The sequence below is a fragment of the Neopsephotus bourkii genome, unplaced genomic scaffold (genome assembly GCF_033783945.1).
Source record: "Neopsephotus bourkii isolate Nb327-2 ecotype Australia unplaced genomic scaffold, CSIRO-AGI_Nbou_v1 NB_972, whole genome shotgun sequence".
NCBI lineage: Eukaryota > Metazoa > Chordata > Aves > Psittaciformes > Psittacidae > Neopsephotus > Neopsephotus bourkii.
In genome coordinates, this window is record NW_026901466.1 from 37,402 (window position 1) to 64,974 (window position 27,573).

Consider the following 27,573-nt stretch of genomic DNA (forward strand, 5'->3'; position numbering starts at 1 on the left):
CCCTGTGCCAGCGCCTCAGCACCCTCACAGGGAAGAGCTTCTGCCTAAGAGCTCATCTCAGTCTCCCCTCTGGCAGGTTCAAGCCATTCCCCTTGGCCTGTCCCTACAGGCCCTTGTCCCAAGCCCCTCTCCAGCTTTCCTGCATCCCCTTTAGGCACTGGAGCTGCTCTAAGGTCTCCCCTTCAGGAGCCTTCTCTTCTCCAGGCTGCCACAGCCCAGCTCTCTCAGCCTGGCTCCAGAGCAGAGCTGCTCCAGCCCTCGCAGCATCTCCATGGCCTCCTCTGGCCTCGCTCCAACAGCTCCACGTCCCTCTTGTGCTGCTGCCCCAGAGCTGGATCAGGACTGCAGGGGGGGTCTCCCCAGAGCACAGCAGAGGGGCAGGATCCCCTCCCTGAGCTGCTGCTCACGCTCTGGGGGTGCAGCCCAGCACACAGGGGGGTTCTGGGCTCAAGTGCTCACTGAAGCCAGGTCGTGGAGAGCTTCTCCTCACCCAACACCCCAAGTCCTTCTCCGCAGGTCTGCTCCATCCCCTCTTCCCCAGCCTGTGTTTGTGCTTGTATTTGATCAGTTTGTTTTATTACCACTTTGCTTGTATAGTTCTCTTTATAAGCAACTGTGTCCCTTCCCTGGTCTCCTGGCCATGTCCAGGCAACTGAAGGGCTGGGTGATTGGAGCAAGGGCATCGTGGTGGCTCTGCTCTGCTCAGATTCCCTCTGTCCATGCTGCATGTTTCAATGATGAGTTTGACCTCACTCATATTTATTAAATGGATGGGATTTATGGCCTGCAGAACAGGAGAATTTTCCAACAGAGAACAATTTTGGTATGTGCTTTCTGAAAGTTCCCCAAAGCTTTCCTAGCCTTAAACTAGGATGGATAGGAGGTGGGAAATGGGATGGGAATAAAGTTAGCACTCAAATCTTTTAAAACTACTGTCCCTTTCTGTTCTGCTGTCTTCCAACACTCCAACAAAACCCAATATTGAGCACATGAGCGTGAGATTGGGGTGACTTCACCAATATAAACGACTCAGATTTATTTTCCCCAAATGCCATCTTGGTGTAACCATAGATTGCATTAATGTTTGCTCCTGATCCTCTGTTGTGCTTCAGGACCTGTTGGCTGTCTTCTGCATTTTGCCCTGAAGCTCCCATTGAATTTGGTTTCTCAAGCGGATCCATCAGCTTGAAAAGCCCTTGGGAGTCTGGTTTGTAGTTCCATGAAAACAGACCACAGTTTCCATCATCGGTTGCCAGAGAGCATCACTGCTGGTTTTACGACCGCTGTTGGTCTAAGCAGCTATTTTCATTAGGCCACTGAAATAATACTTTTTCATTGCAATAGACATAGAGACCCAAGAAGAGAAGAGGAAAATACTGGGATTGCTGATGGTGAATCCTGGAACTCCCACTTGGTTAGCACTGCTCCTGTGGGAGCATGTTCCCTGCTGGTCTCTCAGCCGTGGTGCACGTCCCCGTATTCACCACCAGCTTTTCCCTGGGTGGTTCAATGAGAGCGACCCAGCCATGACAGCAAGGGCAGGAACATAGCCTGAATCCTCTGGGGCCATGCTTTTAGGGGTGATTCTGCCTGGGCCCTCTAATTGCAGGCTGCAGGGTCATCACTCATCAGGGACTGAGATGTAGCCAGGAGCACCATGAAGGCCATCACTTTGCTCATATGATAAAATGGGGCTCTTTCCTCCCTTTTAGTCTCATGCTTTGCATTTTCCTTTTCAGTGCTTCTAGAACTGTAGTAATTATTAATAATTAAGCTGACAAGGCAAAACTTGGTTTCCTTCCATTGCATGTAGAATAAGCCAAGAAGTTCAGTGTGGAAGCCAGCACCACCTCCCATCCAGCCCTACCTGGTCTCAGCAACCCTGGGGAGTTTGGTTCATAGTGCCAAAAAGCTGGGAAGCATCTTGTGTTCTGATGACGGTGCTGAGAGGTGAGACGTAGAGGTGGATCTTAAACCCGATGTGGCACTGTGTAGAAGCATGTTGGCCCAACTCCTACCTCTCAGAGTTCCCTTTTTGCCACTAGGAAATTTTTGCTACTTTCCTTGGTGTTTTTCCCTCCTCAGACATCCAGGAGACCTGTGCAGACACTGAGGTCTCCAGCACAGGCTTAGGAAACTCAGACTAGGCACCACAAGGAGAATATGTTGCCCAGATGTACCTCTTGCAGCCCTCTTGTTGCTGCCTGCCCGTAAGCCATCCTGTGGTACTCAAATCCTCCACTGCCTTCTTGGGGTTTAAGTGACTCATGCTCCCTTTCCTTGGCCATGCACATGGGTTGCAATGCAGAGGTAACCTTCCTGCACAGGCTTCTCTTTCCTGCTGTCCTTCCAGAGCCTTGGAATTTATTTACCTCCCTTTCCCCCTTCACTCCTTGTTTCTCATCCTTATTTTTTTCCCTCTGTTTGACTATAGACCAAGGCATTTCTCTGGCTGTGCGTTGCCCCACTTGTAATAGCAAGAGCAGTTTTCTCTGTTCAATCTTTGCATGCAAAAGCCATCATTAGATAATTGCTGGATTGAAGAGAGGCTGTAATTATTTTTGTTTCCAACTACAGGAGCAAGCAGTGTTTGCCAAACTGTTTGGTAACTGCTGGCAGATGCTCCTTGGAGGGTATCCCTACCCAGCCTACATCCCTCCCAGCCATCATATGGTCCATACATCTTTTATTTTAACCATTAGCCAGTTCCCTCTTCAAATACATGCTCCATTCTGGCCTCAAGTGTTACATTTCTCTTCAATCTTCAATGATTGAAGGATGCAGATTGAAACAAGGCTCAGCATTTGATATTTTCCTTATGATTACTTCATGGGTGACTTCTGCCAGAGAGCAGAAGTGAGGCAATGCTGATGCTGGGGGGGTGCAGACTGAAGGACCGTGCTGTGAACTTATGGCCAGGGTAATGGAGCAGCTCTGGTGATAAAGGGCTCCAACAGAGGCATTATTCTGGCATGAGGAACACAATAGGAGCAGATCCATGATAATTTTATTTCCTCCCCTCTGAGCAGTGCTGGTAATCTGGGGCATCTCTATGCAAAGTTAGAGGCATTGTCATGCAGCTGCAAGTATCTCCAGGTTCTGAAGGACCTGGTGGTCCCCTTGGTGGGCAGCACAGGACACCAGACTCCATGTGGTGATGCAAAATGAGGTGTCAGGGTGTTTTGGGGAGCAGAATCCCAGGCTGGTTTGGGTTGAAGGGACCTTAAAGCTCATCCAGTTCCAACCCCCTGCCATGGGCAGGGACACCTTCTTCCGTCTGTCTTAACAAGGATGCTCTCCACCCCCTGCACATCCAAAAAGGGAAAAGCTGTTATGTGCTGTGCGTGCACCCCAGGCTGAGCAATGCCAAGCATCTCCCTAAGGCACTAAATGGTTTGCTGCATGAGGGAAGGGCTTGGCAGCTCCCAGTGACCACAAGCACAGAGCCAGCGGCATCCCCAGGCTGCTGCTGAGGTTTGCTGCCAGACCCAAGTTCAGGGGGTGTCCCACCCTCACAGCCAGTCTTTAGGGCTCTTTGCAAACCCACACAGGGTGGCACTGCTGCTTTTGCACACCAGTTTTGACTGCTGTAAGCCAAAAAACTCTGTAGTCCTCTCTGCTCCCAGGGTTTGTAGCCTCATGGGCTGCTGCTGTCTTTGTGATGGGGTTTAAATGGGCAGTCAGAGACACAGCACTCCATGCAGCCTGTGCATATCACTCCATAACAGTTTCAGACAGATTAAAATGAAAACTGAACGGCAAAGGCGAAAGGAAGAGCTAGAGTTTTCTGCGAATCACCAATCGAAAAGGAAGGATTAACCATCTGTAACATGCTGGTAATTGTGTGTGCTTCTGGAGGGGATAACTAATGAGTCTCTGAAAGGTCACAGTTTTGCTCACACCTTCAGCAAGCCATTACTAGGCAGTGCTGGTGTCAAATGAATCCATGTCCTCTTTTCTTCCAGGAATGGGGCTGAGACCTACAGAGAGATAACCAGGCTGTGCAGGGCAGAGAATTCCATGAAGCTGTAAAGATCTGATGACACTTGGCTTCACCCACAAAAGACATAGAAGGGGAAGGTGTTGGAACTGCAAACATGGAAGCCTGCTGTGCTGAATGCAGCCGATAAAGTGAGTTTTGGTCTGCAAAACATTTGCTTCCATTGAGATTTCTATCAGCTGATGGGGAAGATGAGGTCTGCCTATACCAAAAAGGGAGCGATGAGAAGGGTGAAGCTTTGCTGACCACTGGGGACCCCGGCCAGTGCCTGGATGCACTTCACTGGTGGGGAAAACACTGTCAAAACTTGTGGGAAGGGAGGGTTTGGGGCAGCAGAGGGGCCGTGGGGCTGCTCTGGGCTCTGCCCCATGGCTGGGCTGCCTGGCCGCTCTAGCACTGAGACACTGGGGATGTGGGGCCAGGCATCTGGCTGCACCTCCAGCCCTGTGCTTTGACATCATCTTGGGGACATCAGAGAAGGAAACCAAGAAAGTGGCTGGAAAATGTAGCAGTGCTGGTTTCTTTTAGTCTCAAGAAAGATAAACTTTGTTTTGCTGCTTCGAAGTCTCTTCTACCCAGTTTAAAACATTTTGTTTGTGTCTGTGTGTGCTCGCATCTATTTTCACTGCGTCCGCGTGTCATCTTGAAGCAATGGGCTCACAGCAAGATCCCTCCAAGAATCTGTAAGTAATAATGAGGCGCTTGATTTCAAACCACATTTGTGATCTGGAAGCCCTCTGACTCTCCCAGTTGTTCAAGTGAAGGAGAAAGAGCCGCAAGAGGACGGATCCCGCGATGGCAGAGAAGTGTGACTGCATCGCCAGCATGTACGGATACGACCTGGGCTGTCGCTTCATTAATTTCCGGCCCTTAGGCTTCGGGGCTAACGGGCTGGTGCTGTCAGCCCTCGACAGCAAGAGCTGCCGCAAAGTGGCGGTGAAGAAGATCACCATCAGCGATGCGCGCAGCATGAAGCACGCCTTCCGTGAGATCAAGATCATCCGCCGCCTGGACCACGACAACATCGTGAAAGTGTACGAGGTGCTGGGCCCCAAGGGCGCCTGCCTGCGTGGGGATTTCTTCAAGTTCAACATGGTGTACATCGTCCAGGAGTACATGGAGACAGACTTGGCGCGCCTGCTGGAGCAGGGGAAGCTCGCCGAGGAGCATGCCAAGCTCTTCATGTACCAGCTGCTGCGCGGGCTCAAGTACATCCACTCGGCCAACGTCCTCCACCGCGACCTCAAGCCGGCCAATATTTTCATCAGCACAGAGGACCTGGTGCTGAAGATCGGAGACTTCGGGCTGGCCAGGATTGTGGATCAGCATTACTCGCACAAGGTAGGCAGTGCCAGATTGTTCAGTGAGCTGCTGGCTGGCACAGGAGGTGTTATAGAATCAGAATCCCAGACTGGTTTGTGTTGGAAGGGACTCTAAAGCTTGTCAAGTTCCAACCCCTGCCACGGGCAGGGACCCCTTCCACTAGAGCAACTTGCTCCAAGACCCTGTTTCCAACCTGGCCTTGAACATTGCCAGGGGTGGGGCAGCCACAGCTTCTCTGGGCACCCTGTGCCAGCGCCTCAGCACCCTCACAGGGAAGAGCTTCTGCCTAAGAGCTCAGCTCAGTCTCCCCTCGGGCAGGTTCAAGCCATTCCCCTTGGCCTGTCCCTACAGGCCCTTGTCCCAGGCCCCTCTCCAGGTTTCCTGCAGCCCCTTTAGGCACTGGAGCTGCTCTAAGGTCTCCCCTTCAGGAGCCTTCTCTTCTCCAGGCTGACCCAGCCCAGCTCTCTCAGCCTGGCTCCAGAGCAGAGCTGCTCCAGCCCTCGCAGCATCTCCATGGCCTCCTCTGGCCTCGCTCCAGCAGCTCCACGTCCCTCTTGTGCTGTTGCCCCAAAGCTGGACACAGGGCGATGCTCAGTTCTATACTCAGGCAAACATGCAGGTGTTAAAGGAGCTGCACTTTTCCTCTAATAAATTCAATCCAGTGTGCAGTCTCCTGCAGTGAAACCACGTGGTGGGGTAGCCCTGGATGTGTTGCCCTCTCTTAAGACATGGGGCTGGGTAGGGAGCTGTCACCCCGCACGTGCTGGGCTTTCCCCAGGCTCTCCTTTGCCCTCCAGAAAGGGAGGCTGGAGCTGGGACCAGCTCACAGTGGCTTCACTGTTGGAGCAGCTCAAGGTGGGAGCAGTGGCTGTGCTGACAACAGGCAGGCAGTGTGGGAGGGAGGGAGGTGAGGAAAAAGGGTCACAAGTCTCTGTAACACGGTCCTGATGCTAATGGGTTTTGAAGGGAGTTGCAGATGTTTAGTGTGGGTTGCACTCCAGGCTGGAGCTTTTGAGCACCGGAGAAGTGCAGTGGATGCCTCATCAGGTCGTGGATCTGCGTGCTGCTGGGAGAAAGGAAATGGGCTGTGCCAGCAGATGTGATGCTGCAGGTGCAGCTGCTATCTGGTTAAAGTTGCTATTTGGTATTATGAGATAAGGTAACATCTGTTTTCTTAAGCTAGATCTTTGTGTGGATGAGTCTGGTATCCGCCATGGACCTGCTGTTGTGCTTGTGTTGAGGTTTAAATGCACTTTGCATTTACCTCCCCAGCATGGCTCTCATTTGGGCACTGTTGCTTTGTGTGGGCAGGCAGGAAAGAGGGTAGGGAAAAGGATGGTTCAGATAGTCTTTCTTATCTTGTGATCCTGAAGCTGAGCCCTGATCTGGTTTTAAATCTGGGGTTTGGGTGGAAACAGAGCCTAGGGAAAAGGAAGAAGGTTGCAAGAGACATCAGGATTGAGAGCAGGGTCTTTGTCACTGCTTCCTGCCCCATGCTCCCTTCCTCACTGGTTATTTATTACCCAGCTAAGGAAGAGGCTTCTGGCTTCTTAAGTGTGTGGTTTCTGTTTTTTTAAAGTCAAATGCATTCAGAGGCTTTTCCCAAGGGAGGGAAACTCCTGGAGAAAAAACTCTGCAAACAAGGCAGTGCTTCATGAGTCAGAAAGTCATTGATTTAAGGACCATCATCTTGTCAGACACAAGGATGAGGGTAAGAGTCATCTGTCTGTGCTGCAGAACTATTGTTATTTCTAAGCAATTCTGTGTCACCTTAATAAAAGCCAGTGCAGTGGGAAAGATCTGTCAAGGGCTGTGGCTCTGTGGTGGGATGTAACTTAGCAAGATGCCATTGCATGAGCATCCTCTGATTCCTCCCACTGGAGCATCACTGCAAACAAACCTGCAGATCCCCACTGTGCAGGGAGGGCTGGGTAGCACTCCAGAGCAGAGCTGAAAATAGCAGCAGCAGTGAGCACCCAGCACCACAAATGATGTCAGTTACCTGTAAATTCTGGTGATGGGGAGGACTGTGTTTGCTGTCAGGTGATGGTTGCTGCAAAGGTCTGACAAGAGGGCTTGGGTCATTCACACCTTGAATCTCCATCTCTTCTCAGATGACTCAAACAAATAAATCTCTTTCTATATTTCTCTTTCAACCTCCGCCTTCCTGAGGGGCTCATACAGATTTATAATCTCCTTGGTCTGTGCTTTCGCAGAAAGCATCAGCAAGAGGGAAAGGACCAGAGCATCACTGGTCCTCTGTGAAGCTGCTGAGCCTCCACACCACTGCCAGCCAGCATTGAGGATAACAGAGATCCTCACAGCCCAGTTTTGGTGCTAAAGCAAGTGCTAATTTGGTAGCACAGCAAGTGCTAATGCAGAGCTGGCCAAAATCATGTGAAATCCTTCTCCCTGGGTAATTAATTACTGTAAAGACCTATCAGATCCAAACCTCTGAAGGCAGTGCATAACTCTAGCATAATGTCTTCTTTCAAGTCTTTGTGGCGAGGAAGGGTTGTCTTAAGCACTTGGATTTTTTTTTCCTTTAGGATGCTTTGTATGTGGAATGTGCTTGGACTGGTATCTGGCTTCTGCTAAAACCAAAAAATCTCAGGCTGTGTAATGTTATTTGTCTAAAAGGTCACAACTTTTCTGCCCTGATGCTTCTCAAATCCCAAACCAAGCAGAGTTTTGAAAACAGTTTAGAAATACATATACCACTTAAATAATAGCCCTTACTTGGCAATGTGCCTTGTTTACATGGCTTGCAGCAGGCAGCCGTTTACTGAGGATGATTTGGTGGGAAAGGGGGAGCTCTTCAGCTCTGGGAGATGCCCTGGACCACTGCAGGGTGCTGGCCCACACCAGCTTTGAAGCAGAGCAGCTTCACCTGTGTTTCTCCCACCATTTGGCTGGTGTTTGCTGCTCAGATCCCTTTCTTCATGAGTTAAGAGCAGCACATGTGCATCTGTTGTTTCCAAACCTCCTCATAAGAGACGAGATGAATTTCAGGCTGCCAAAGTCACAGCCAGATCTGGGTCTGCACCTTCACAGGCTGCTTAGACCTGTCGGCTTAAATTTTAGCCCTGTATCACATAAACACGTTTCTAAGCAACCTGGGTGCTTATGAACTTGCAAGCATCTCTTTAGGGCACAGAATATCAGGTCTAGCAGGAGATGATCCTGTATGTCAGCCATTCTGTCTCTTATCTGATGCTGTCGCCATCCAGCCATGCAAGCTCCTTTCTCTTCTTTCAACCTAGGAGTAAAAAGGAGTAACTCCTTCTTACCTAGGAGTTACTAATCCTGCTGTTTATCGCTGTAGAACATCTCCATGTTAATCCCTTTTTCCTCAGTCCCTGCTGTTTGTGGTCTGAATGCTTTGCCATGTGACTTGGTGCCCAAATGGTGAGCAGAGGAGTGTTGGAGTTGAAGGGGCAGATACAACCTCCACAGGGTCCTTATTAATGTGCAAAACAGGCAAAGCTGAGCATTTCCGTTGTCATTAACCACCTCCTTGCTGAACGAAGCATCTCACCTTTGCCATGGGAGTGCTCTGCAATGCTCCCTCTGTCTTGCATTTCTTCAGAGACTGCCTGGGTATGCTTAGCTGCCCATCCATCCATCCAGCCAGCCAGCCACCTCTGCTCTTATGCCTAATAAATATCCCCATGTGATCTGCCCCAAATGTGGGAGGGAAAGGGGTGCAAATGTGAGATGCTCTCCTCTCTTGAGCATCCTCAGCTCATGGCAGGCAGGAGGGATGGGAAAGCAGGGAGATAGCAAAGTCAAGAATTAAGAGTTGGGATAAATATCAATGAATGTGTAGACTTCAGAATAATTTTGGAGGGCAGACTGCCCTGATCGTGCATTCCATGTCTCATAGTGCCCAGTTCTGGTCAGAGATGGCTGGAGAAGACAGCAGAAATGCCTGCTATTATATGGGGACACAAAGACTTGCTAAATCTCCTTTACTCAAGTGACAGGACAGTGAAGTGGGGCACTCCTGAGCCTGCCCATGTTGTACAAAATAGTCGTATTACCTCTTATGGGGATATGGGGGCTCTGCCTGGTTCCTCAAAGCGCTTGGGGGCATCTGAATGGGGCTGCCTCTCTCCCTTTGCCTTTAATGGCAACGTTAATTACAGAATTAATTGGCAGAAATTCCATGCTAAGGAGGGTGCAGCAGCACTTTTAGGGGGCGATCTCATGGTAAATAGTTTCCAGAACATCTTCAAACCTTTGAAGTCCTCCCTTTGTTTTGTACTTGCTGGACATTGCAAACTTAATAGCTTCCAGTTCATCCAGTAAAACAATGGAATTCCCAGGTGGGGCATCATGAGGAGGTCTTCAAAGGAGAGGAGGATGTGGATATTGGTCCGTACTCAGCCCGGAGAGGACCACCCTCCATGTCCAGCCCCCCGGCAGTTGCCTGTGGCCCTGTGCAGGCAGCACCAAGCCTCCCCGCTGTGACCCTAGCTCGGTTGTTCTCCTTCTCTGTCCTCTGATGAAGCACGAAACATTGTGTAGTCCTGAAATAAATGTGCTCTGTCATCCCTAAACCATGAGAACACACGTCACGTTGCTGGAACTGTGCACAATGCCAGTTTTATTATTTTATTATGGAACAATGTTCTTGCAAATCCGGCTTCTTTCTCAGCTCCTCCTAGATCTGCCCTACCTGCCTTTTAAAATATAAGGTTAAGAACCATGCTGTGCAGAGCCAGCAGCCCACTGCTGCACCAGGATCATTACAAAAGCTTGGGGTTGTTGCTATTTTGAGTCCCCATACCTTGGCACTTAAGCCATCTGCAGGAGGAATTGACCCAGCTCCTGGTGCAGCTACAGAAATCCTGCCTGCTGCTGTGGATGGAGGTGTGAATACACAGGCTGTGCCTGAATCCTGCTGGATTTACAGTTTGTGGGTGCCTGGTCTGCGGCTTTTTGAGTGCAGGAAGATGGATTTTGATGTGAAATACTCTCAGGAGAAGCTTTGGGCTACAGTGTTAGAGGGTGCCTGGTCTGCAGGAGGTGGGATCCTCAAGAAGGCCTCCAGCTCCAAGGAGGAGCTCTGGCCTTGGATGATGGTTGTTTCGGAGAACTGGGGGATCTTGCTGTGCTCCCCATGTACTGCCATGCTGTGCCAGGTTCCCATGGTGCTCTTGGGATACAGGTGGTCCAGCGTGCCATGACCAGTGCAATGCTGGAATGCAGCAGTACCCACCTGAAACAGTTTTCCCTTCTGATGCTACAAGTGACACACAAAATCTGTGTTGTGTAAAGATTAGAAAGAAATATTCTTTGTTGTTTTGCTTTTCAGTTTCTCATTGGTGCTGTTGAATGCGACTTGATGTTTATCCTACCTGTAGTGAATTCATCACCTTTATAGATTGCTGAGCATGCCTACACATGCTCTAGGAGCAAAGGAGAAGCAGGAAAACGGTACTTGAAAATGGCAAAAAAACCACCCCAAAATATGGGAGGGCTTGAGAGCAAACCTTGGACTTGAAGCTACTTCTGTTTTCAAATTGACTCCATTATATTGAGTTTTAAAGAGGTTCCGGGAGTTCTTCAGTTCAGACGGGGCTGTGCTGAATCCACAGGATATTGTCATGAAGACGTATGTTCCATTTTAATTAGAACTAATTAACATGCTCCTGTTCTTGGTCTGTCTGTCTGGTTGAATACACATAAATGGTGAAATTCTTGTGCTAAAGCCCATACCCTGTATAGGGGATGGCTGGAAGTGCTCAGGCCCTGCATCCTGGCATGGCTCCTGTCCTCATATAAGTCTTGGCACCATGGGTAAGAGCCAAGCCCATACCTAACCTAGGTTTAGGTGGATCCTTACCCATCCTGTGGCTGTGCCAGTTACTGCATGATCTCGGCTGCCGCAGCTGTGGTGGTATTTCTCCTGAGGACTTGATAGTCCACAGGGCTGTAGTTACGTCCTCCAGGGCAGCAACTTATTCTGTGTATTTTATAAAAGTAAACACATAGCACATGTTTTTAGCCACCATAGAGGCAGAGCAGACATAGGCGTTGGGGATGTATAAGCTGCCCAGGACTGGAATGCTGTGGCAGCAACCCCAGCTGCTCCCACTAGAAAACCTCAGGCCAGATCAGTAAAGTCTTAATCTTCAAACCTCCCATCATCCCTTCCCACTATTTTCCTCCTGGGAAAGAAGAGGGATAACCCAGAGCACAGCAGCAGAATGCCATGGAAAGCAAGGAGGGATCGATGCACCAGTCTAGTTCATGTAGTTGTGCCTCTCCATGAGTCCTTCCTTGGCTTGGTCATGGATGACCCAGTGAGGAAAACAGGGGACGGAAGTCGAAGACATGGTGATGGGTGACAGAAGAGGGAAGCACAATGAGAAGTGCTGCTAATTAACTGCCACCAGTAACCTCACACAGCAGGGGAGGGGTTGATGTGTCCATAATATTGGATGAGTTTTTGTAGGGAATTTTCTGCAATACATGAGAGATGCCTGGGGGAAAAAAGGTTTGGCTTATTCTAACATATTGATATTTGCAGTATATTCCTCATACATTTTGCATGCTCTACATGCCCCAAGAACTCAAATCCATCTTGTCAGAGAAAAGAAATGTATGAACCAAGTGTTAAATCTGTAAGGAGAGTAGAATTCCTTTTCTGCAAAAGGGAAGAATTTGCTATTGCTATGAATTGCCTGGGATCATTATCCCCAAAATTCATTCATTCTTAGGATTTTCCAATAAGTATCAGCATTGTTTGGAATAACTGCAGTAGCTGAAGAGTGGCGGTCTGATCAGTTAATGCCTGGGGGCTTTTGTGCTGGTTCTGATTCAGCAGCATTAACAAAAATGTAATGGCATTAAATGAAACTTCTCAGCTCATCAGTCTTCATTACAATTTATCTCAAGAAGACCAAAATTAAAATGTTCTTTTAAAAGCAAACCCTTTATGATTAAAAGCTTGATGACTTGCGCATTTGGAAATGGGAGCAAAAACCTGCATTGGGGGAAGAGGAGCGTTATGAACCTTGTACTGTTTGTGATGGTGCACTGCTCTCGTGTTTAGGTTGAGAGATGCATCCTGTAACATGCTAGGAGATGTTACATGGCATAACTGCATCCACAGTTGTATCGCAGCTGAAAACAGTTTGTGAATTAAATCAGCTAGGATGGAGTTTTTAACTGAGTTTTTATGTGAACTGTATTCATGCTGTCATTGCATTTAGATACTCTCCAAGTGCTTCATATTTAAATGCAATTTAAATTTATAATTTAATTTTAGTTTGTCTTTTCTACTTCTACAAGTGCTTTTCAATCTATTTCGTTCTTTTAATGCATTATATTTAATGTAGAAAATAGCACTAGGAATATTCTGGCATTATCCTGGTGAAATAACTATTCATGCCCATCCGCGGCATGCATCCGGAGCTTGGCTGGTGGGTGAAGCGGGGGGCGACGGGACATCCCTCACGGTGCCAGTGTTATTTGCAGGATTGAACACATCCCCTTGATTCCAGCGGGAGCTGCTGAGCGCTTGGCACTTGTCTTGAATCTCCTGGGTGAACTCAGGAACTGGAAGGCTGAGGTCCAGGAGGTGACAGCGCTTGGTCTTTGTCCCATGGGGTGCTGCTGAGGGCATCTCCTTTAAAAGCAGGTTAGGCATCCCAGCAAAACATCCTACTGTAAGCAAAGTAGGACAGAGAAGATGACCTGCCCCATGCCACCCAGCTGCAATGCAGGGTCTGCAGGAGCTGGGCAGTGAGGGAGGGAGGTGATGTATTAGGCAACACTCAGGCTTGGTGCAGAAATGACAGGGTTTCCTCGCTCGGCATCAGCTAGCTAATCCTCGAAAGGGCTTTCCCACTTATCCCATGGTGTCTTAATTTCAAGAGTCTTGGCTAAGTGCCCTTGTGGGGCTGTTACCCGCTTGGCGATGCTTTAAAGACATCTGTTCATCCAGAAGGCTTTCCTTCCATGCAGTAGTGATGTTCCTCCCTAAATCCATTTCTCTGCCCATTCCCTTGTTTTCCTCCTTATCACAAGGTCCCACATCTCACCCCTGTGAGATGCTGAAGAGGCTCATCTGCAGTTCACAGCATGTGCCCCAAACCCAAGTGGCGTTTGCTATAGCAGCATTCCAAGGAAGCCTGGGTTCTGTGAGAGACCAGATCCTGCTGAGCACATCCTCTGGGTGCTGCCCACTTGGAAGTCCTTTAAGCCACCTCTGCTCTGGTCTTGTGTGTCCCCTGGTGCTTGCTGGACTTACCCATGGGTGCCTTCTCTTGCATGGTCTCCCCTAGGAGTTCCTGCCCTTATGAATTTTTAGCATCAGTGTTTGGAGTTGGATCTGTGGGAAGTCAACGATATGCAGCTTGCTGTTACCAGTGGTTTAGGTAGCTATGGAGGGACTGTAGATGTGGGATTAACTAGAGATGGAATAAGCAAAAGTTTGCAAACTGGTGACATTTGGAAGTCTAAGCACTGTGCTTGTGGTACTGAGCTGGGAAGGGCTTCCTTCACATGCTGCTGGATTACAGCTGGGACCCAGCAAAGTACTGAAATAACATGCTTAACTTCCAAAATGCCTCAGATGATGAAACTGAGATTTATATAATACATCTAAGTCCTCTTAACAGTGACCTGAAATAACTTTTGCAGGTATGATCTGCAAATCTGTGCTATTCAAGACATCTGTTCTTTGCAAAAGTTGCTTCAATCCCATGGTGACAAACAGAAAACAAGTTTTAGGGGAGCTGCAAGTGCTTTGTCTCCTGGAGGAGTGAAACATCTTGTTTCCTGTGGTGGATGTCTCATGTCTTGCTTTCTGCCAGATACACAGCCACAGCCTGCCTTAGGTGCAGCACAGGGGCGGTGGGCAGGTTTTGTAGGATCTGATGGTGTGGCCATGGTGTCAGCATGGTTGCTGCAAGGCTCCTGACATCTCTGTCTCTGCTATTACAGGGTTACCTTTCTGAAGGCTTAGTGACAAAATGGTACCGCTCCCCCCGGCTCCTCCTCTCACCAAACAACTACACCAAAGCCATCGACATGTGGGCAGCCGGCTGCATCCTTGCCGAGATGCTGACGGGAAGGATGCTCTTTGCTGGTAGGTTTCTGCCTCCCTGTTAATTCATTTTTGTTTTATCCGTCTCTCCCTGCTACCCAGTTCTAAGCCTTCCTAGCAGGGCAGAGGTAATTCCCCTCTCCTTCCAGCTAAGGCAGTACTTGTAGCATCACTACAGGGATCCCACAGTTGTTAACATGGAGTTGCCTTCAGAAAAAACATCACTTGCACAGCCTCTGTTAGAGGGTCCCTTGATTGGTACAGACTTCCCTGATGCAGGCGGGCCCCTGGGGATGGAGAAGAGTTGATTTTCACTCCATTTTCTTGTGCTTGCCTGGCAAGGACACCCGTTGGTATTGGTATGATGGCCCCAGAGGAAAGCCACCAGCTGGTGGGGTGCCTGAGTCTGGCTGGGGTTGACAGTGCTGTTGTGCTAAGCCTTGTTGGGCAGGGATAGTCTGCTGCCAAAGGTAAAAGCCAAACAATTAGCAATTCTGATGAGACAAAAGTAGGAGCATTTGTTGGGATGGAGGATGCTAAAAGGTAATATAGGGTAGAGTACAGGATGGGATATAATGTGAGCCTGTCCCAAGAGGTTTGTACTCTAAGCCATGGATCTGAATTGTGGTTGGTGTCCTCAAGGTATCTCTTTTCTTTGAAGGAAGACATTTTAATGCCACTACCCATATGCAACAATTTTCAGGATTTCCTTATAAGCAGGTATTGGAGTTGTAAAGGTGCAGTGCAAAGAAAAGAAGACAAAGACAGCACTGCCAATGAGAGCATAATTATCAGTGCAGCATTTGAAGCTCAGCTCTGATGTTCTTGAGAAGCAAATCTTGATTTAATGCAAGTGCTGCTGTCAAGAGCAAAGCTGTGCTGCCCAGGCTGGACGTGGAGACGTGTCTGGGGATTAAGCAGCCACTCGCTGCTTGCCGACCACATCGCTCCCATGCCTGGGGTCTGCAGCAGCCCTCCTTCTCGCCTGTCTCTCCATCGCCCGTTAGTGCTGTGAATGACAAGGTCTAATGCGTCCTGCGAGCAGCTGCTCAGAGAGTTGTGTAAATAAATAATTAGGCCCATTAATAATGGAGAAGGACATTTTCTTCACAAATATTTCACTGTGTTGCACAGCTCCACAGCTGGTGCTTGATTGCAGCTGCTCCATTGCTCCCTCCATGCTCCAGCTTCCATATTTCTTTTGTGAAAGCTGAAAATGAAGCAGTCGGCATTATTTGGAAGAGGTCATTAAAACTGCCTCATTTTCCATCCTTCCTTGTGTCCTTGGTCTCCCCTCCCCAGAATTTTCAAGTCCAGGGACTTCAGTTATGAAAACAGTCAGACCTGGCTGCTGCTGGTGCGTCTTCAGGATGTATTCCAGGAGAGGGGGTGTCTCCACGTGCCATTTGTCTGTGCAGGTGCTGGGAGACAGTACACATGGGTGAGCTCCAGGGACAGCTCTGCCAGGGGCCTCCCCTTGCCAAGCCATGGTTTACAACGTGGAAGAATCTCTGAGCTTTTTGGGTGGGAGCAAACTGGACGATGCCTTTGCAGGCATCATCAGGCACCTCAGCTCCGCCAGTCCAGAGCACTCAATCCGAGCTATCTCCAGGTAAACCAGAGCAGCAGAAGCAAACCCCAGCACAGATGGTCCTGGTCCTGCAGGAGTTGAACCAGAGCAGTGCACTGCCTCATACTAAACTGGATGTAGCTGGAGCCCCAAGGAAATCCTTTTGGGCTCAATTTCTGTTCTCCTATACTCATTCCCTGTGTCAAACAACAAAACAAGACTGGGTTGTCTAGGTCCTTCTCTAGCCATCCCCACCATAGCAGCCATATATCTTTGTCCTTGCATTTCAAGCCATGCTTGACTCCTGACTCAGCTTGGTGTTTTCGCTGTTTGTAGACCCTGGGGTAGAATTTACATTGGCTGACACCAGATACCTACAACCTACACACTGATCCTTAAAGTCAAGGCAGAGGCAAAGGCAGCTCCAGAATGTGATTCATCTGTCCTCTATTAGCTGTCTGCATTAGATGAGATTAACTGACTTTAGAAATATTTATTTTTCCAATACAAGAAGTGTCTGGAGGACAGCTGAAGTGCTTGTGCTGGTGTTACACGTGGGTACAGGTCACATCAGTTCTGTCCTGGCTGCCCAGGTGAGGTGCCCCAGAGCAGCCGTATGGGAACCTGCTTTGCAGTTTGGTTCCTGAGAGTCCACAGCAGGTCAGAGATCAGGAGATGGGATTTGGCAGGTCACAGGTTGGGCTCAGCCAGACACATGCTGCGAGCATCTCTGCTTCTCTGCTTTCCAGCCCTGTGCCGTCCCTTAATAAGCCCCCAGATGATGGCAGGATACTGAGTTAATGGGTGGGGATCAAAACCGGAGCTCAAAATACATATTCCTTTTGGGTTGCTTTAAAAATAGTCCATAGAGTTGTTATGGGAAGGTCCTGGCCCTGTGCCCCATTTTCCTGGTCTCCTCCTACACCAGTAAGTAAAGAAGAGCTGGGGTGGGAGCCTGGCAATGGGTAGGGTGCTCATGGTGGTGTCACATGCCATGTACCATCTTTCATCTGCTGGTGTCCAAAGAGGAGGGGAATAAACTCCAGCCACTCAGAGCAACTAAAACTGGCGAATACCCATAGGACAGCACAGGTTCATCTTTCCTTTTGTTTCCCTCCTCTTTGCTTGGGTGAATGAGTTTACCCAAGGCCAGTTACAGCCCCCATCACTGCAGGATGAGACTTCTGGAGAGTTCTGGATCACCAGCAACACCCCGTGGGAAAGAAGAGAGATGTAGTTCCCAGAAAGTTGCAAACCTCCAGTAATTGCCTTTCACTGGATAAATTTGTTTTCTGAGTATGCGTCAGTGGCACAACTTAAATCGACTGCTTGGCATAAGTCAATGTAATTAACTCAGTAGTCTGTCGGGGCTGCTTAAGCAATGTAGTTAACTTAAGGTGATCCATTACTAGCTTTCACTCACTGCTTTCTTTCTCCCACACGTCAATGAACACCCAGCAAAGAGGGACCCCGGCTCCTTGCCCTCTCCACAGCTGCTTCGCTGTGTGGTGTGGTGACAGGAGCAGCTTTGACCCGGGAGACCACAAGAAATGTGACTGATCCAAAGCTCACGGAGCATAGCCTGTCCCCAGCAGCTAAAATCTGGCTCTCTGGAGAGCTCCCCCACCGCGAGCTGCATAGGGAACAGGGAACAGCATCCACAGCTGAGCAGCTACAGCTCCCTCTAGTGATTTTTCCTCCCTCTGCTGCCGAAGTGCATCTGAAAGCCTCACCAGTGCAGGCAAGAGAAAACGGGGAGAAAAAGAAAAGCTACCCTGTCCTTGCAGGTGTCTGTGGGGTTTGCCAGTGGGGCCGGGGGGCTGTGACCGTGAGATAGGAGGTGACGTGGTGGCATTTCCCATGGGATCAGTGCTTGCTCCTAGATAATTCACTAGCAGGGCTTGGGTGCTTAGCCAGGATTTGGCTGCAAGCCCAGGGAAGGGTTCCCTTTTCCAAGACGTGATGCAGAGCTCCTTGTTCTCTCCTCGGGTAATGACAGCACATTACGTTTATTCTGTTTGTAGTCTGTGTTTTTCTTCTCAGGAATTAATGCCTCCAGAAGGTCCCTAGGAATTACATAAATAAGAGGATAATGGTGGAGAATTGGATTTCTGAGAGCCATAATTCAAGGCTTCTAGTGTTGCATTAGCAGCTTCTCTGTGTGACTAAACACTGTGCTTTTTGGCTGCCACGTACCTTCAGTGAGCAGTGGCAGGAGCTGCACTGAGAGGAGAACAGCCATGAAGCCTTTGGGTTTTTCAATACACTGTGATTCTGATCACAGTTTGGGAATTAGCCTGACCAACAAAGTGTTTCTTGATGGTTGTCTTTAGTTTCTCCTGGAGCCATGCTGTGAACCTCTAAATGACCTAAAATTAGTTATTCTGTAGGAAAGTTAATTAATTTGCCCAGGATTGATTTTTTGGGAGGGTGTTCCTCTGTCTTTTTTCGCCCTGTCTTTTTTCGCCTTTCCTACTGCTCTATCTTCTGAGGTTTTGTTCTGGGTGGATGTGTGGTGCAATGGTGACCAGCTCTGCTAATGTCACAGAATCCCAGAATGGTTTGGTTTGAAAGGGACCTTAAAGCTCATCCAATTCCAACCCCCTGCCACAGGCAGGGACACCTTCCACTAGAGCATCTTGCTCAAAATATGTTGGTGTTACTTTGGTGTTGTCTAAGTTCATTGCCATGTCCTGGCTTAGAGCTCTGCTGTTTGGGATGCACACAACTGCATTGAACCAAAACTTGTTGGAGTGATGAGGCCATGATGGATGGAAACCCTTTCACAACCTTGACATTTGGATGTACCCTTGCCCTGGGTTGTGTGTGTTTGGGGTCTGCTCTATGGATGTGAGTTTGGGAACCTCCTGCAGACCCAGAGGGAGCTCTGGGCTGGGAAGGGCAGCCCCTGCAAGATGCCAGGGACCTCCAAAGGGAAGGAGTCGCCTGAGGGTGTGAAGCCAGTGATGGTCCACACCAGCCCATGTAGGTTGTGCTCTCCACCCTCCCTGCAGACTGGTTAGAAGTGCTGTGCCATAAATGAGGTTCACTTCTCTTGCTGCAGATCATCCGGTTGCTGCTCGCCAGTGAAGCCACCTCAAATTCACAATTTGAACAGCAGGGGCTTGGTGGCCCAAAAAGCCACATTGGTTTGTCCACGCCAGCCAGCCTGCTGTCTTAGTGGATAGTCCTGCCCCTAATGACAGAATATTTATAACCAGTGTTTCTGGCAGACACAAAATCAATAGTGTGACTCGGTATTTCTGCCAGGCTGCTTCTCTGTACACACAGAAGGCTGAAAATCAGCTGCTGAGCTGTTGGTCACATCCAGTAGTGCATCAAAGAATGGGATTAACATTCATTAATGAGATGGTTTGCTTCGCTCCATTGACAATGCTGCTTCTTCCTCTCACTGACTTGTAGCTATGGATTAATATGTCCTGAAGGAAAAGGATGAAAAGTACATGATTGTTCATAGCAGTTGTGGGGACTGTCACAATCAGAGCCTTGTACTCTCCCAAATGTTGCACTGGCATTCGTTTAAAGAGTGTTGCTCCCCCCAGAGCTGGACCAGGACTGCAGGGGGGGTGTCTCCCCAGAGCAGACTAGAGGTGGAGAAGTTGTCATTTTTGAGGCTGTTGTTAGCGCAAGTATTCATCTCCTCGTATCACACACGATGGAGCCCAGCAATGGGTAATAGCTCCCACCTCAGTGATTTTGTTTGGGTACAGTTTCTGCTCTGCCTGACAGCCTCAGGGTGATAAGGGGCAAATTGTCTAGGTTAACTCTTAAATCCTTAAAGTGAGGTGACCCTGGTGTCCACCAGGGTGAATGGGAGAGGAGGTATGGGGGCTTTGTGGGCTCCACAACCTGTGTGTGTGTAGATGGAGGCATCTCACCTGAAGCTCTGCCTTGGACTCACCTGAGCGGTTGCTCCATGTGCTGCTGTGTACAGGGAGAACCAAAAGGTGAGCTCTCATGCTGGAGAAGGATAGGAACAGAGGAACAGGACAGTCACCTGGAGATATTACTGCACATGGTTCATGAGAAGGTGGTTAGGATGTTTTCCTTGCATTTATAGTGGTGGCTGATGCTGGAAAACATCAGTGCAGAGAGGGACTCAGAGATGCAGCATTGCAGTGACGTGGCTCATTTCAGGAAGGTGATACCACACCCATGCACACCCAGTTTAACTTCTGTGTCTTACCTCTCTGCCTGTTTTCTGCCCGTTTAGGGGGTCACGAGCTGGAACAGATGCAGCTTATTCTGGAGACAATTCCAGTTATCCATGAGGAGGACAAAGAGGAGCTGCTCAAAGTGATGCCCACGTTCATCAACAGCACCTGGGAAGTGAGGAAGCCACTGCGTAAGCTGCTCCCTGAAGTGGACAGTGAAGGTACTGTAGTGCCTGCTGGCTTCAGCAGACCTGTTTCCTCAGAGGGTCACAGGGATTGTCCTCTTAAGGCCACGTGCATTAACACTGGTGAACAGGGTTCAGATATCTGGGGGGTTACAGTGCATGGCTCCAGTGCTATCCCCACCAGGGTTCTGCTTGCCATCTCACCAGGGAAGATGCGGCTGCAGGGCAGCAATGGTGATGCAGTAGCTTTCTTGCAGGTAACTCTTACAGAAATATGGGTAAAATAGTCTTCCAAGACTATTTCAAGATACTTTCAAGTTGCATCTTTGCCTTCCTGTGCCTTTTCTTGATCTGTGAGGCTTCACTCTAGAGGTTATTTTCAAGCCCTGTTAATTTTCTTGCTGTGCTTTTTTGCATGAATGCAATTGTATAATACAAGAGAATAAATTCACTTACTTCACAAATATCTGAACTCAGTGAGATGGTTGCTACAAGCAAAAGCGTCCAAGTGCTTCAAGGCTTGGACATTACTCACGTCAGGCTGTCGCAGCCTGCAGTGCTTTAGCACCACTTCAGCCCCTTTCCTCCTTTGCATAAAGCTTACAAAAGTAGAAATCAGCAGTGTTTTGTTGTGAGGGGGCTGCAAACCACAGGCTTCCAGACTTGAACGTTTGCCTGGAGCAGCTTTGCAGGCAGTGAGAGCTTGCAGGGTGGCAGCCAGAGTTGAGCAGTGTGGATCAGGGCACATCCACTCTTCTGACCTCCTTCCAGGGCTTCAACTGGGGTAGTGGACCTGGCCTCCTGCTTTTGGGAAGACGTCAAGACCCAGCCTGGCTTATGTTCATTGGCGTAATTTCTGGTTATAAGACGTGTGCTACCAGGTCTTGGCAGTGTGATAGCCATCAGCCTGGGTTACCCGAGTCAGCCTCCAGCAAGCAGAGATGGATTTATTCCCTGTCGTGACTGTGGGAAGAAAGGTCACCTGTGCGCTTTATATAATTCATTGATATTTTCCTTCCTCTCTGACCCGTAATATATTGTAATATATCGTTCTTCCATGCTTCTTGCCCGCAGTCGGTGACCTTATGAAACTTTTGATTCCTTCCTACTTAATTAGCCCAAGCAATGAAATAATCCTGTGGGAGACAATTGGATATCGGTTAATGTTTAAGCACTGAGGCAATAGGTACGGCCTGGCCTTTCTGCTGAGCGTTATTTGTCCTTGAAGAAACTGTCCCATTCACACATCTTTAATGAGGATATTTCTGAAGGTACAATCCACAGTTGCAGTTGAAGAAAGGCATTTTCCTCTTTGTATTACCTGAACTCTAAAGGGTTTTTTCCATTCACCAAGAATCAACTGAATAGCCTCTTTAATGACAGGATTTGATCTTTCCACATAAGCTCAGTAAAAGGTATCATCAAAGAACTCACAACAAGCCCTCTATATTTAGATGTAATTCTAGTCATTTCAATTTCACTTAACTTCCTCCTTCATCATTGTAAAAAGAGTTCATGCTCCAGAGTCTTTCGAAAGTAATTTTAGGCACTCGGAGTTCTTTAAATATTAAAGGGTAAATAATTTCATAGTGTTGGTCATGCCAAAGACTTCTAAAAGTTGCACTTTAAATCTAATCCCACTTCAGCTGCACGAGATGTGAAATCAGTTGTCTGAAACGCAGTGTGCTTGTCAAATGAATCTGAGAGCACAGAATCAAACCCGACACCATGCAAAGATCTTTTGACCTTGAGCTCAGTGTTCTGGCCCAGGATCACAGGACAGGGTATAACAAGTACATGCTGCGCTGTGGAGGTGTGATGTTCTCAGTCATTTTTCGGCTTTGCTAGATAAAATGACACCTGCAGGATGTGGGATTGCTCCACTCCAAAGACACTGCTCCTGGGGCAAATAAGATGGATGCTTCAAGGACAGAAGTGCCTGTTTTAGATGCACACAGCATGTGACCTTTAATTCCTTCCTTACTTCAAAAGGATTTGTTATGGGGGATTCAAAAGGCTTATCCTGGAAAGGAATCTGGTATTGCTTTTGAGGAATTAAGTGAGCTTGTTTCTCTTTGCTTCACAGCTATTGATTTTCTGGAGAAAATACTGACATTTAACCCTATGGATCGATTAACGGCTGAGATGGGTCTGCAGCATCCTTACATGAGTCAGTATTCCTGCCCCGAGGATGAACCAGTGTCTCAGCATCCATTCCGGATTGAGGATGAGATTGATGATATTTTACTCATGGAAGCCAACCAGAGCCAGATGTCTAACTGGGACAGGTATGGTACCCAAGGCTGGGCCACAGACCAGATACTGGCTTCCACAACTTAGGCAGAACTTGACTGGTGAGCCTCTGACCTGCTCTTGGCTAGGTTCAATCACATATGTTCGAGACCCACAAAGGACACCTGCTTTTGCTTCTTTATGCCATCTTTATGTTTTCTTTAAAGACAATGAGAGGTTCATCACTGATATCCATAGTGAGCAGATGTTGAGTGTGCACATCCCAGTCACTATCTTTCTGCTTTTGCTTTTATTCACAGCCTATATTGTCTTCATTTGAGTTACATCTGTTGAAGTGATGTTACGGTTCTTCCCTCTGTCCTCTGTCCCTGGCACAGGGTGCCCAGAGAAGCTGTGGCTGCCCCAGCCCTCGCAGTGTTCAAGGCTAGGTTGGATGGGGCTTGAAGCAAGCTGCTCTAGTGGAAGGTGTCCCTGCCAGTGGCAGGGGGTTGGAACTGGAGGAACTTTAATGTCCCTTCCAACACAAACCAGGCTGGGATTCTATGATAATACTGGTTACAAAATAATGTATCTTGTACCTTTTGGGGACTGGGCCCGATTTGGAGCAGAATATAATCACTTTTCAAGGTTCATAAGCCTCAGAGGCTACAGATCTGGGGTCTTTTAAAGTATTCTTAATTGCGTGAGTTTTAAATGGTTTGCTGGCAGCAAGTTTAGAGCAGACCAAAGCCTTGAACTGAGGCCTCGAATGCCCTAGATGATTACCCCAGTTACTAGGCCAGTCCCAGTGCCAGAGCAGGTAGGACAGAATAAGCAGCTAAGAATTAAGTAGGTTCATTTTCCTATACAGCTCTTTCCAGCTGAGTGGGGTGAGCTGGCTGAGGATGTCTGCAGCATTGTTGCTCTCTGAATAGCAATTAAATCTCGTCACCTTCTTAATCCACCGTATTTCACCAGAACTGAAAAAGTAATCTAAAGAAATCCCTTGCCTTCACTATTATTAATCTCTCTGCCTGATGAACACATATCAGTGTGGAGGCTGCGGGGCAATGAGGTAAATCAGATGTAAGAGGAAAGCTGGAAGCTTTTCTCAGGATTTCTGTCTTCAGTGTACCCACAGCTCCAGAATCCCTTCCATTATAATCTCCAAAGCAGCAAATCAGTTGCTGGAGGTCACCTGGTCACCTTTTTATCTCTTGGTTTTCTTGGTGTGACACAAGAAGCTGTGACCTGGGCTGTAGGTCCTGCCACCCCAGCTGGTGACATCTGCTATAGGGGCCTAAGTTTTGCCACACAAGCTGAGTGTTTTAGAGATGGGAAGCAATTTCTACCTGTTTGTTGTGGGATACCTGAAGACCATTTCATTCCTGGGACACAGAGCCCAAATAACTGGGATAATATGTCTTTTAAAAGCAGCTCAGTTAGGAACCAGTAAATTAAATGTCACTTTGAAAACTATGTTTAAGAATGGGTGTTATCAGGTAATTGCAGTTAATGAGAGAAGTTGTCACTTTGGAAAGTGGCCCTTCAGCGATGGTCTTGGTCCACAATTTAGGGTAAATGGTAATGTACAATCTCAGTGTCAGAGTAAATGGTGATGTACAATCTCATCTTTTTTACTTCTATGCCAACAAATAAGGCGCTCTCACACTGAGAGTACTCATCTGTGGGCTGAAGGTCAGTTTCATTATTAACATTGTTAATAATGTTTTAATACCAAATGGAGGGAAGATGATGAAGGCCTAAATGAAGGATCTTGTTGGTTTGGTTGTTGGGGCTTTATACCTACTACTGGTCCCATCTCAGACTCTCAATAAACTTCCCTCCCCCCGTTTTAACACACAAAAGAAAGATCTCTAATACTAGTAAGAAGTTAGAGATCTGTAGTTAAGCAATATACTAGCAAGAAAAAAAGTAAAAATAGCAGCAGCAAGGTGCATGTCTGTTTGAGCAGTGCTGTTTCTAATGAAGCCATCATCTGCATGTCTAATAGCAGCATGTTTTTCACAGGTATCACATAAGCCTCTCCTCTGACCTGGAATGGAGACACGATAAATACCATGACATGGATGATGTTCAGCGGGACCCTCGGGCAGGGTCTGAATCCATTGCTGAGGAAGCACAAGTTGATCCACGGAAATACTCACAAAGCAGCTCGGAGAGGTTCTTGGAGCTCTCTCACTCATCCATGGACCGAGTATTTGATGCCGATTGTGGAAAATCATGTGATTACAAAGTGGGGTCACCTTCCTACTTGGACAAATTGCTGTGGAGAGACAATAAGCCCCATCACTACTCAGAACCCAAGCTGATTTTAGATTTATCCCACTGGAAAAGAGCAGCCATAGCACCCACAGCTGAGCTGTCACTAGAAGAAGAACCATCCAACCTCTTCCTGGAGATTGCTCAGTGGGTGAAGAGCACGCAGGTGGGTCTCGAGTGTCCCAGTCCACTTCCAGAGATTCAGGAACAGAGCCTGCCATCTTCTCCTCACCACCTCCACAAAGAACCCACGGAGGTGAACAGCAAAAAAGACTCTGAGTTTGACTTGGACGTCTTCATCTCCAGGGCACTGAAACTTTGCACAAAACCTGAAGATCTTCCAGACAGCAAGCTTAATGACATCAATGGGGCCTGCATATCTGAGCACCCCAATGAGATTGTACAAACAGAGGTGTACCAGAAAGATCGATGGTGAGGAACCCACACCCAGGAAACCCCGATGCATCTCCTTGTTCCTCTCTAATGGTGTGGCCATTGCCTGGGGCTGTGAGCATCTTACGTCTGTTGTTGAGCACCCGTTTTTTACACTACACTGAATGCCTTTTTTTGAAAAGGCAAGCACAAACCATGTGCCCCTTTTGATGCCTTAGAAATACTTTTAAGGAAATCAAGAGGTGTGAATAAAATACTGAGTTTCTTATACTGCCTTAACACTCTTGCCTTGCAATCTCTGGGACCTGTTTGAAACTTAAATGTACATGGGGAAGATGACAGTACATAGTAAGTTTACAAACAGGAGTCATATCAACTCATTTTCCTTTCTTTTTCTATAGCATCTTAAAATGATGAGGACGAAAATCAGCATTTTCATTATGGTCAGATACCCTCCTGGTTTGACAGATCCGCAAAACGGCAAACTTTGAGCTCCTCTGAAGCACCCATGCACGTACAGACTGTACGGACAGAAGCAATGCCAGGCAGTGGTCAGCCGCCAGTTAGCAGAGAACTGAACCAGAGGTAGATTTTGGCCATCAGACAGGAAATAACTCAGAATGTTAATGGGGAAGGAATTTGACCTACAAAATATGGGCCACTTGGGACTTTTATTTTTTTCTGACGGGAAGACAAGATTTTTTGCTAAGTGCGTTCTCCTTGTTTGGTTTCTCACACATAAATGTTCCCTTCTGTTGCACGGGGTAGATCTGAGCTCTCTGAGTACTTAGGAGGCTCCATACATGATGCATTGCAGTGTAATAACCTGGTGCTGTGAGCCCTCACTCGGGCAGCTGCGCATCAGACCAGCAAATTCTGGTGGTAAGGTCTGGACAGGAGTGAACAGCTAGAAATGGGGTGTCTGACAGTGTGATGCTGCTTGGCACCACCAGCTACACAGACTCAGCAAGGGCACCCACCCTTTGCTAATAAGAAATGAATGGAAGTACTACTATTTTACCTTCTGACAGAGACTGTGTGAAGACAACAGTTCCTGTGGCAGTAGATTCGTAACTGGCCACTTGGCTTCCAGCTCCTTTGGAAGATACTAGTTTCAGCAGGCAACTGAGCGCGGTTTGTAAATAGACGAAACCACAACTGATCTACTGTAACTTCTGCTTTCATCCACACTTCTGAGCACCTTAATAATCAGCTAACAAGAGTTTGTATTTGGAAGAAAAGTTCTATACTTATATTAAATCAAATCCAGCAGTTTTTTAAATGGAAAATCTGTAAATAAGTGTCATAAAAGCCAGTCTCTGCTTTCCTTGCCATCATGTCACTGTGCTCTCCAGCACAGCAGCACTGCTTTCATTTGTAAAAGAGAAACTCCTGTATTTAGTAACTCCGAGGTCCATATTTAACTATTGTTCCTATGTGAATTAGTTCTGCTCTTCTAACAAGGAGTCTACTAAATGTTCTGAGATCTGAAGAAAACTCCTGTGAGACTCAGATCATAATTAACAGCAGCATTTACTATATTAACCCTGCTTTCTGTTCTTGGTGGGATCAGGGAGAAGTTTAGCTGTAGGAAAGCTTGTGCTAAGCATTGACAAGCCCAAGAACTTTTTCTTATTGAGCAGACCTCTCTTTAGCTGATGCAAATGCAGTTATCACAGCTGATCAGCAGCACAGGTGTGATGGCTGCTGGCTGCATTTATGGGACAGGGTGGAAGTCCTAGGGCAGTAGTGGAAAGCAAACTGGGCTCTGGTTTTGGTTCTAGCATTGGATGTCCCCCACTGTGGTTTAGAAAGGGGAATCAGAGGACAAACTGATGCTGGTTTCAAGTGTGTTGCAGATAACTGATATACCTCAGGTTCAGCTCAGCACTTTTACTGGTGGTGGGAGAAATTCAGATGCTGAAGAGCAGCCACCCCTGCAGTGGAGTGGATGCAGATCCAGCCCCAGTAGCCCACGACTCACTGCCCATGGTCAGTCCCGCTCAGCTTCACCATATGCCCCGCAGCATCCAGGAAAGGCTGGAAATGGGATTAACGGAGCTCAAGTGAGTGTATGCCATGAGAGGAGGTGGCAGCAGCTGTGTCTCATTGCTTTGTGCCGCCAAACAGGAAAGGCGCAGATAACACCCAGCTTCTGATGGGAGATGCACAAACACTGCAGCCGGGGCATCAACTGAAAATTAGGTGTTTGGGAGCTGATGGAGTTTAGAAATGAAGGATAAGATCAGCAAGGCCAGAGCTGACTTCCAAAACTCTCTTCTGACAGATTCAGTGATTATTTGCTACCATTGTGTTAAACATGGATACATGCTGACATGTAAAAATGTCCT

The 27,573-nt window shown here is 47.9% G+C and overlaps 1 protein-coding gene across 2 annotated transcripts; it reads left to right on the plus strand.

The window, feature by feature from the left end:
• Positions 1-3,970: 3,970 nt before the first annotated feature.
• On the plus strand, positions 3,971-26,960 carry MAPK4 (mitogen-activated protein kinase 4). 2 transcript variants are annotated; one of them, XM_061359377.1, is made up of 6 exons: positions 3,971-4,131; positions 4,650-5,341; positions 14,282-14,426; positions 20,189-20,350; positions 22,401-22,602; positions 24,578-26,960. In XM_061359377.1, exons 2-6 carry the CDS (start codon positions 4,796-4,798, stop codon positions 25,263-25,265), a joined length of 1,743 nt encoding a protein of 580 aa, XP_061215361.1. In that variant the 5' UTR covers positions 3,971-4,131; positions 4,650-4,795; the 3' UTR covers positions 25,266-26,960. The 2 variants fall into 2 exon arrangements, with proteins under 2 accessions (XP_061215361.1, XP_061215360.1); XM_061359376.1 differs by having other exon boundaries at positions 3,971-5,341.
• Positions 26,961-27,573: the final 613 nt, after the last annotated feature.

What these genes read in the sequence shown, in the direction of transcription:
- MAPK4 (XM_061359376.1), top strand. Translation starts at nt 4,796, where the DNA reads ATGGCAGAGAAGTGTGACTGCATCGCCAGCATGTACGGATACGACCTG. An exon ending in ATCAGCATTACTCGCACAAG is followed by an intron (nt 5,342 to 14,281) that starts GTAGGCAGTGCC and finishes CTGCTATTACAG; the next exon opens with GGTTACCTTTCTGAAGGCTT. An exon ending in GGGAAGGATGCTCTTTGCTG is followed by an intron (nt 14,427 to 20,188) that starts GTAGGTTTCTGC and finishes CTGCCCGTTTAG; the next exon opens with GGGGTCACGAGCTGGAACAG.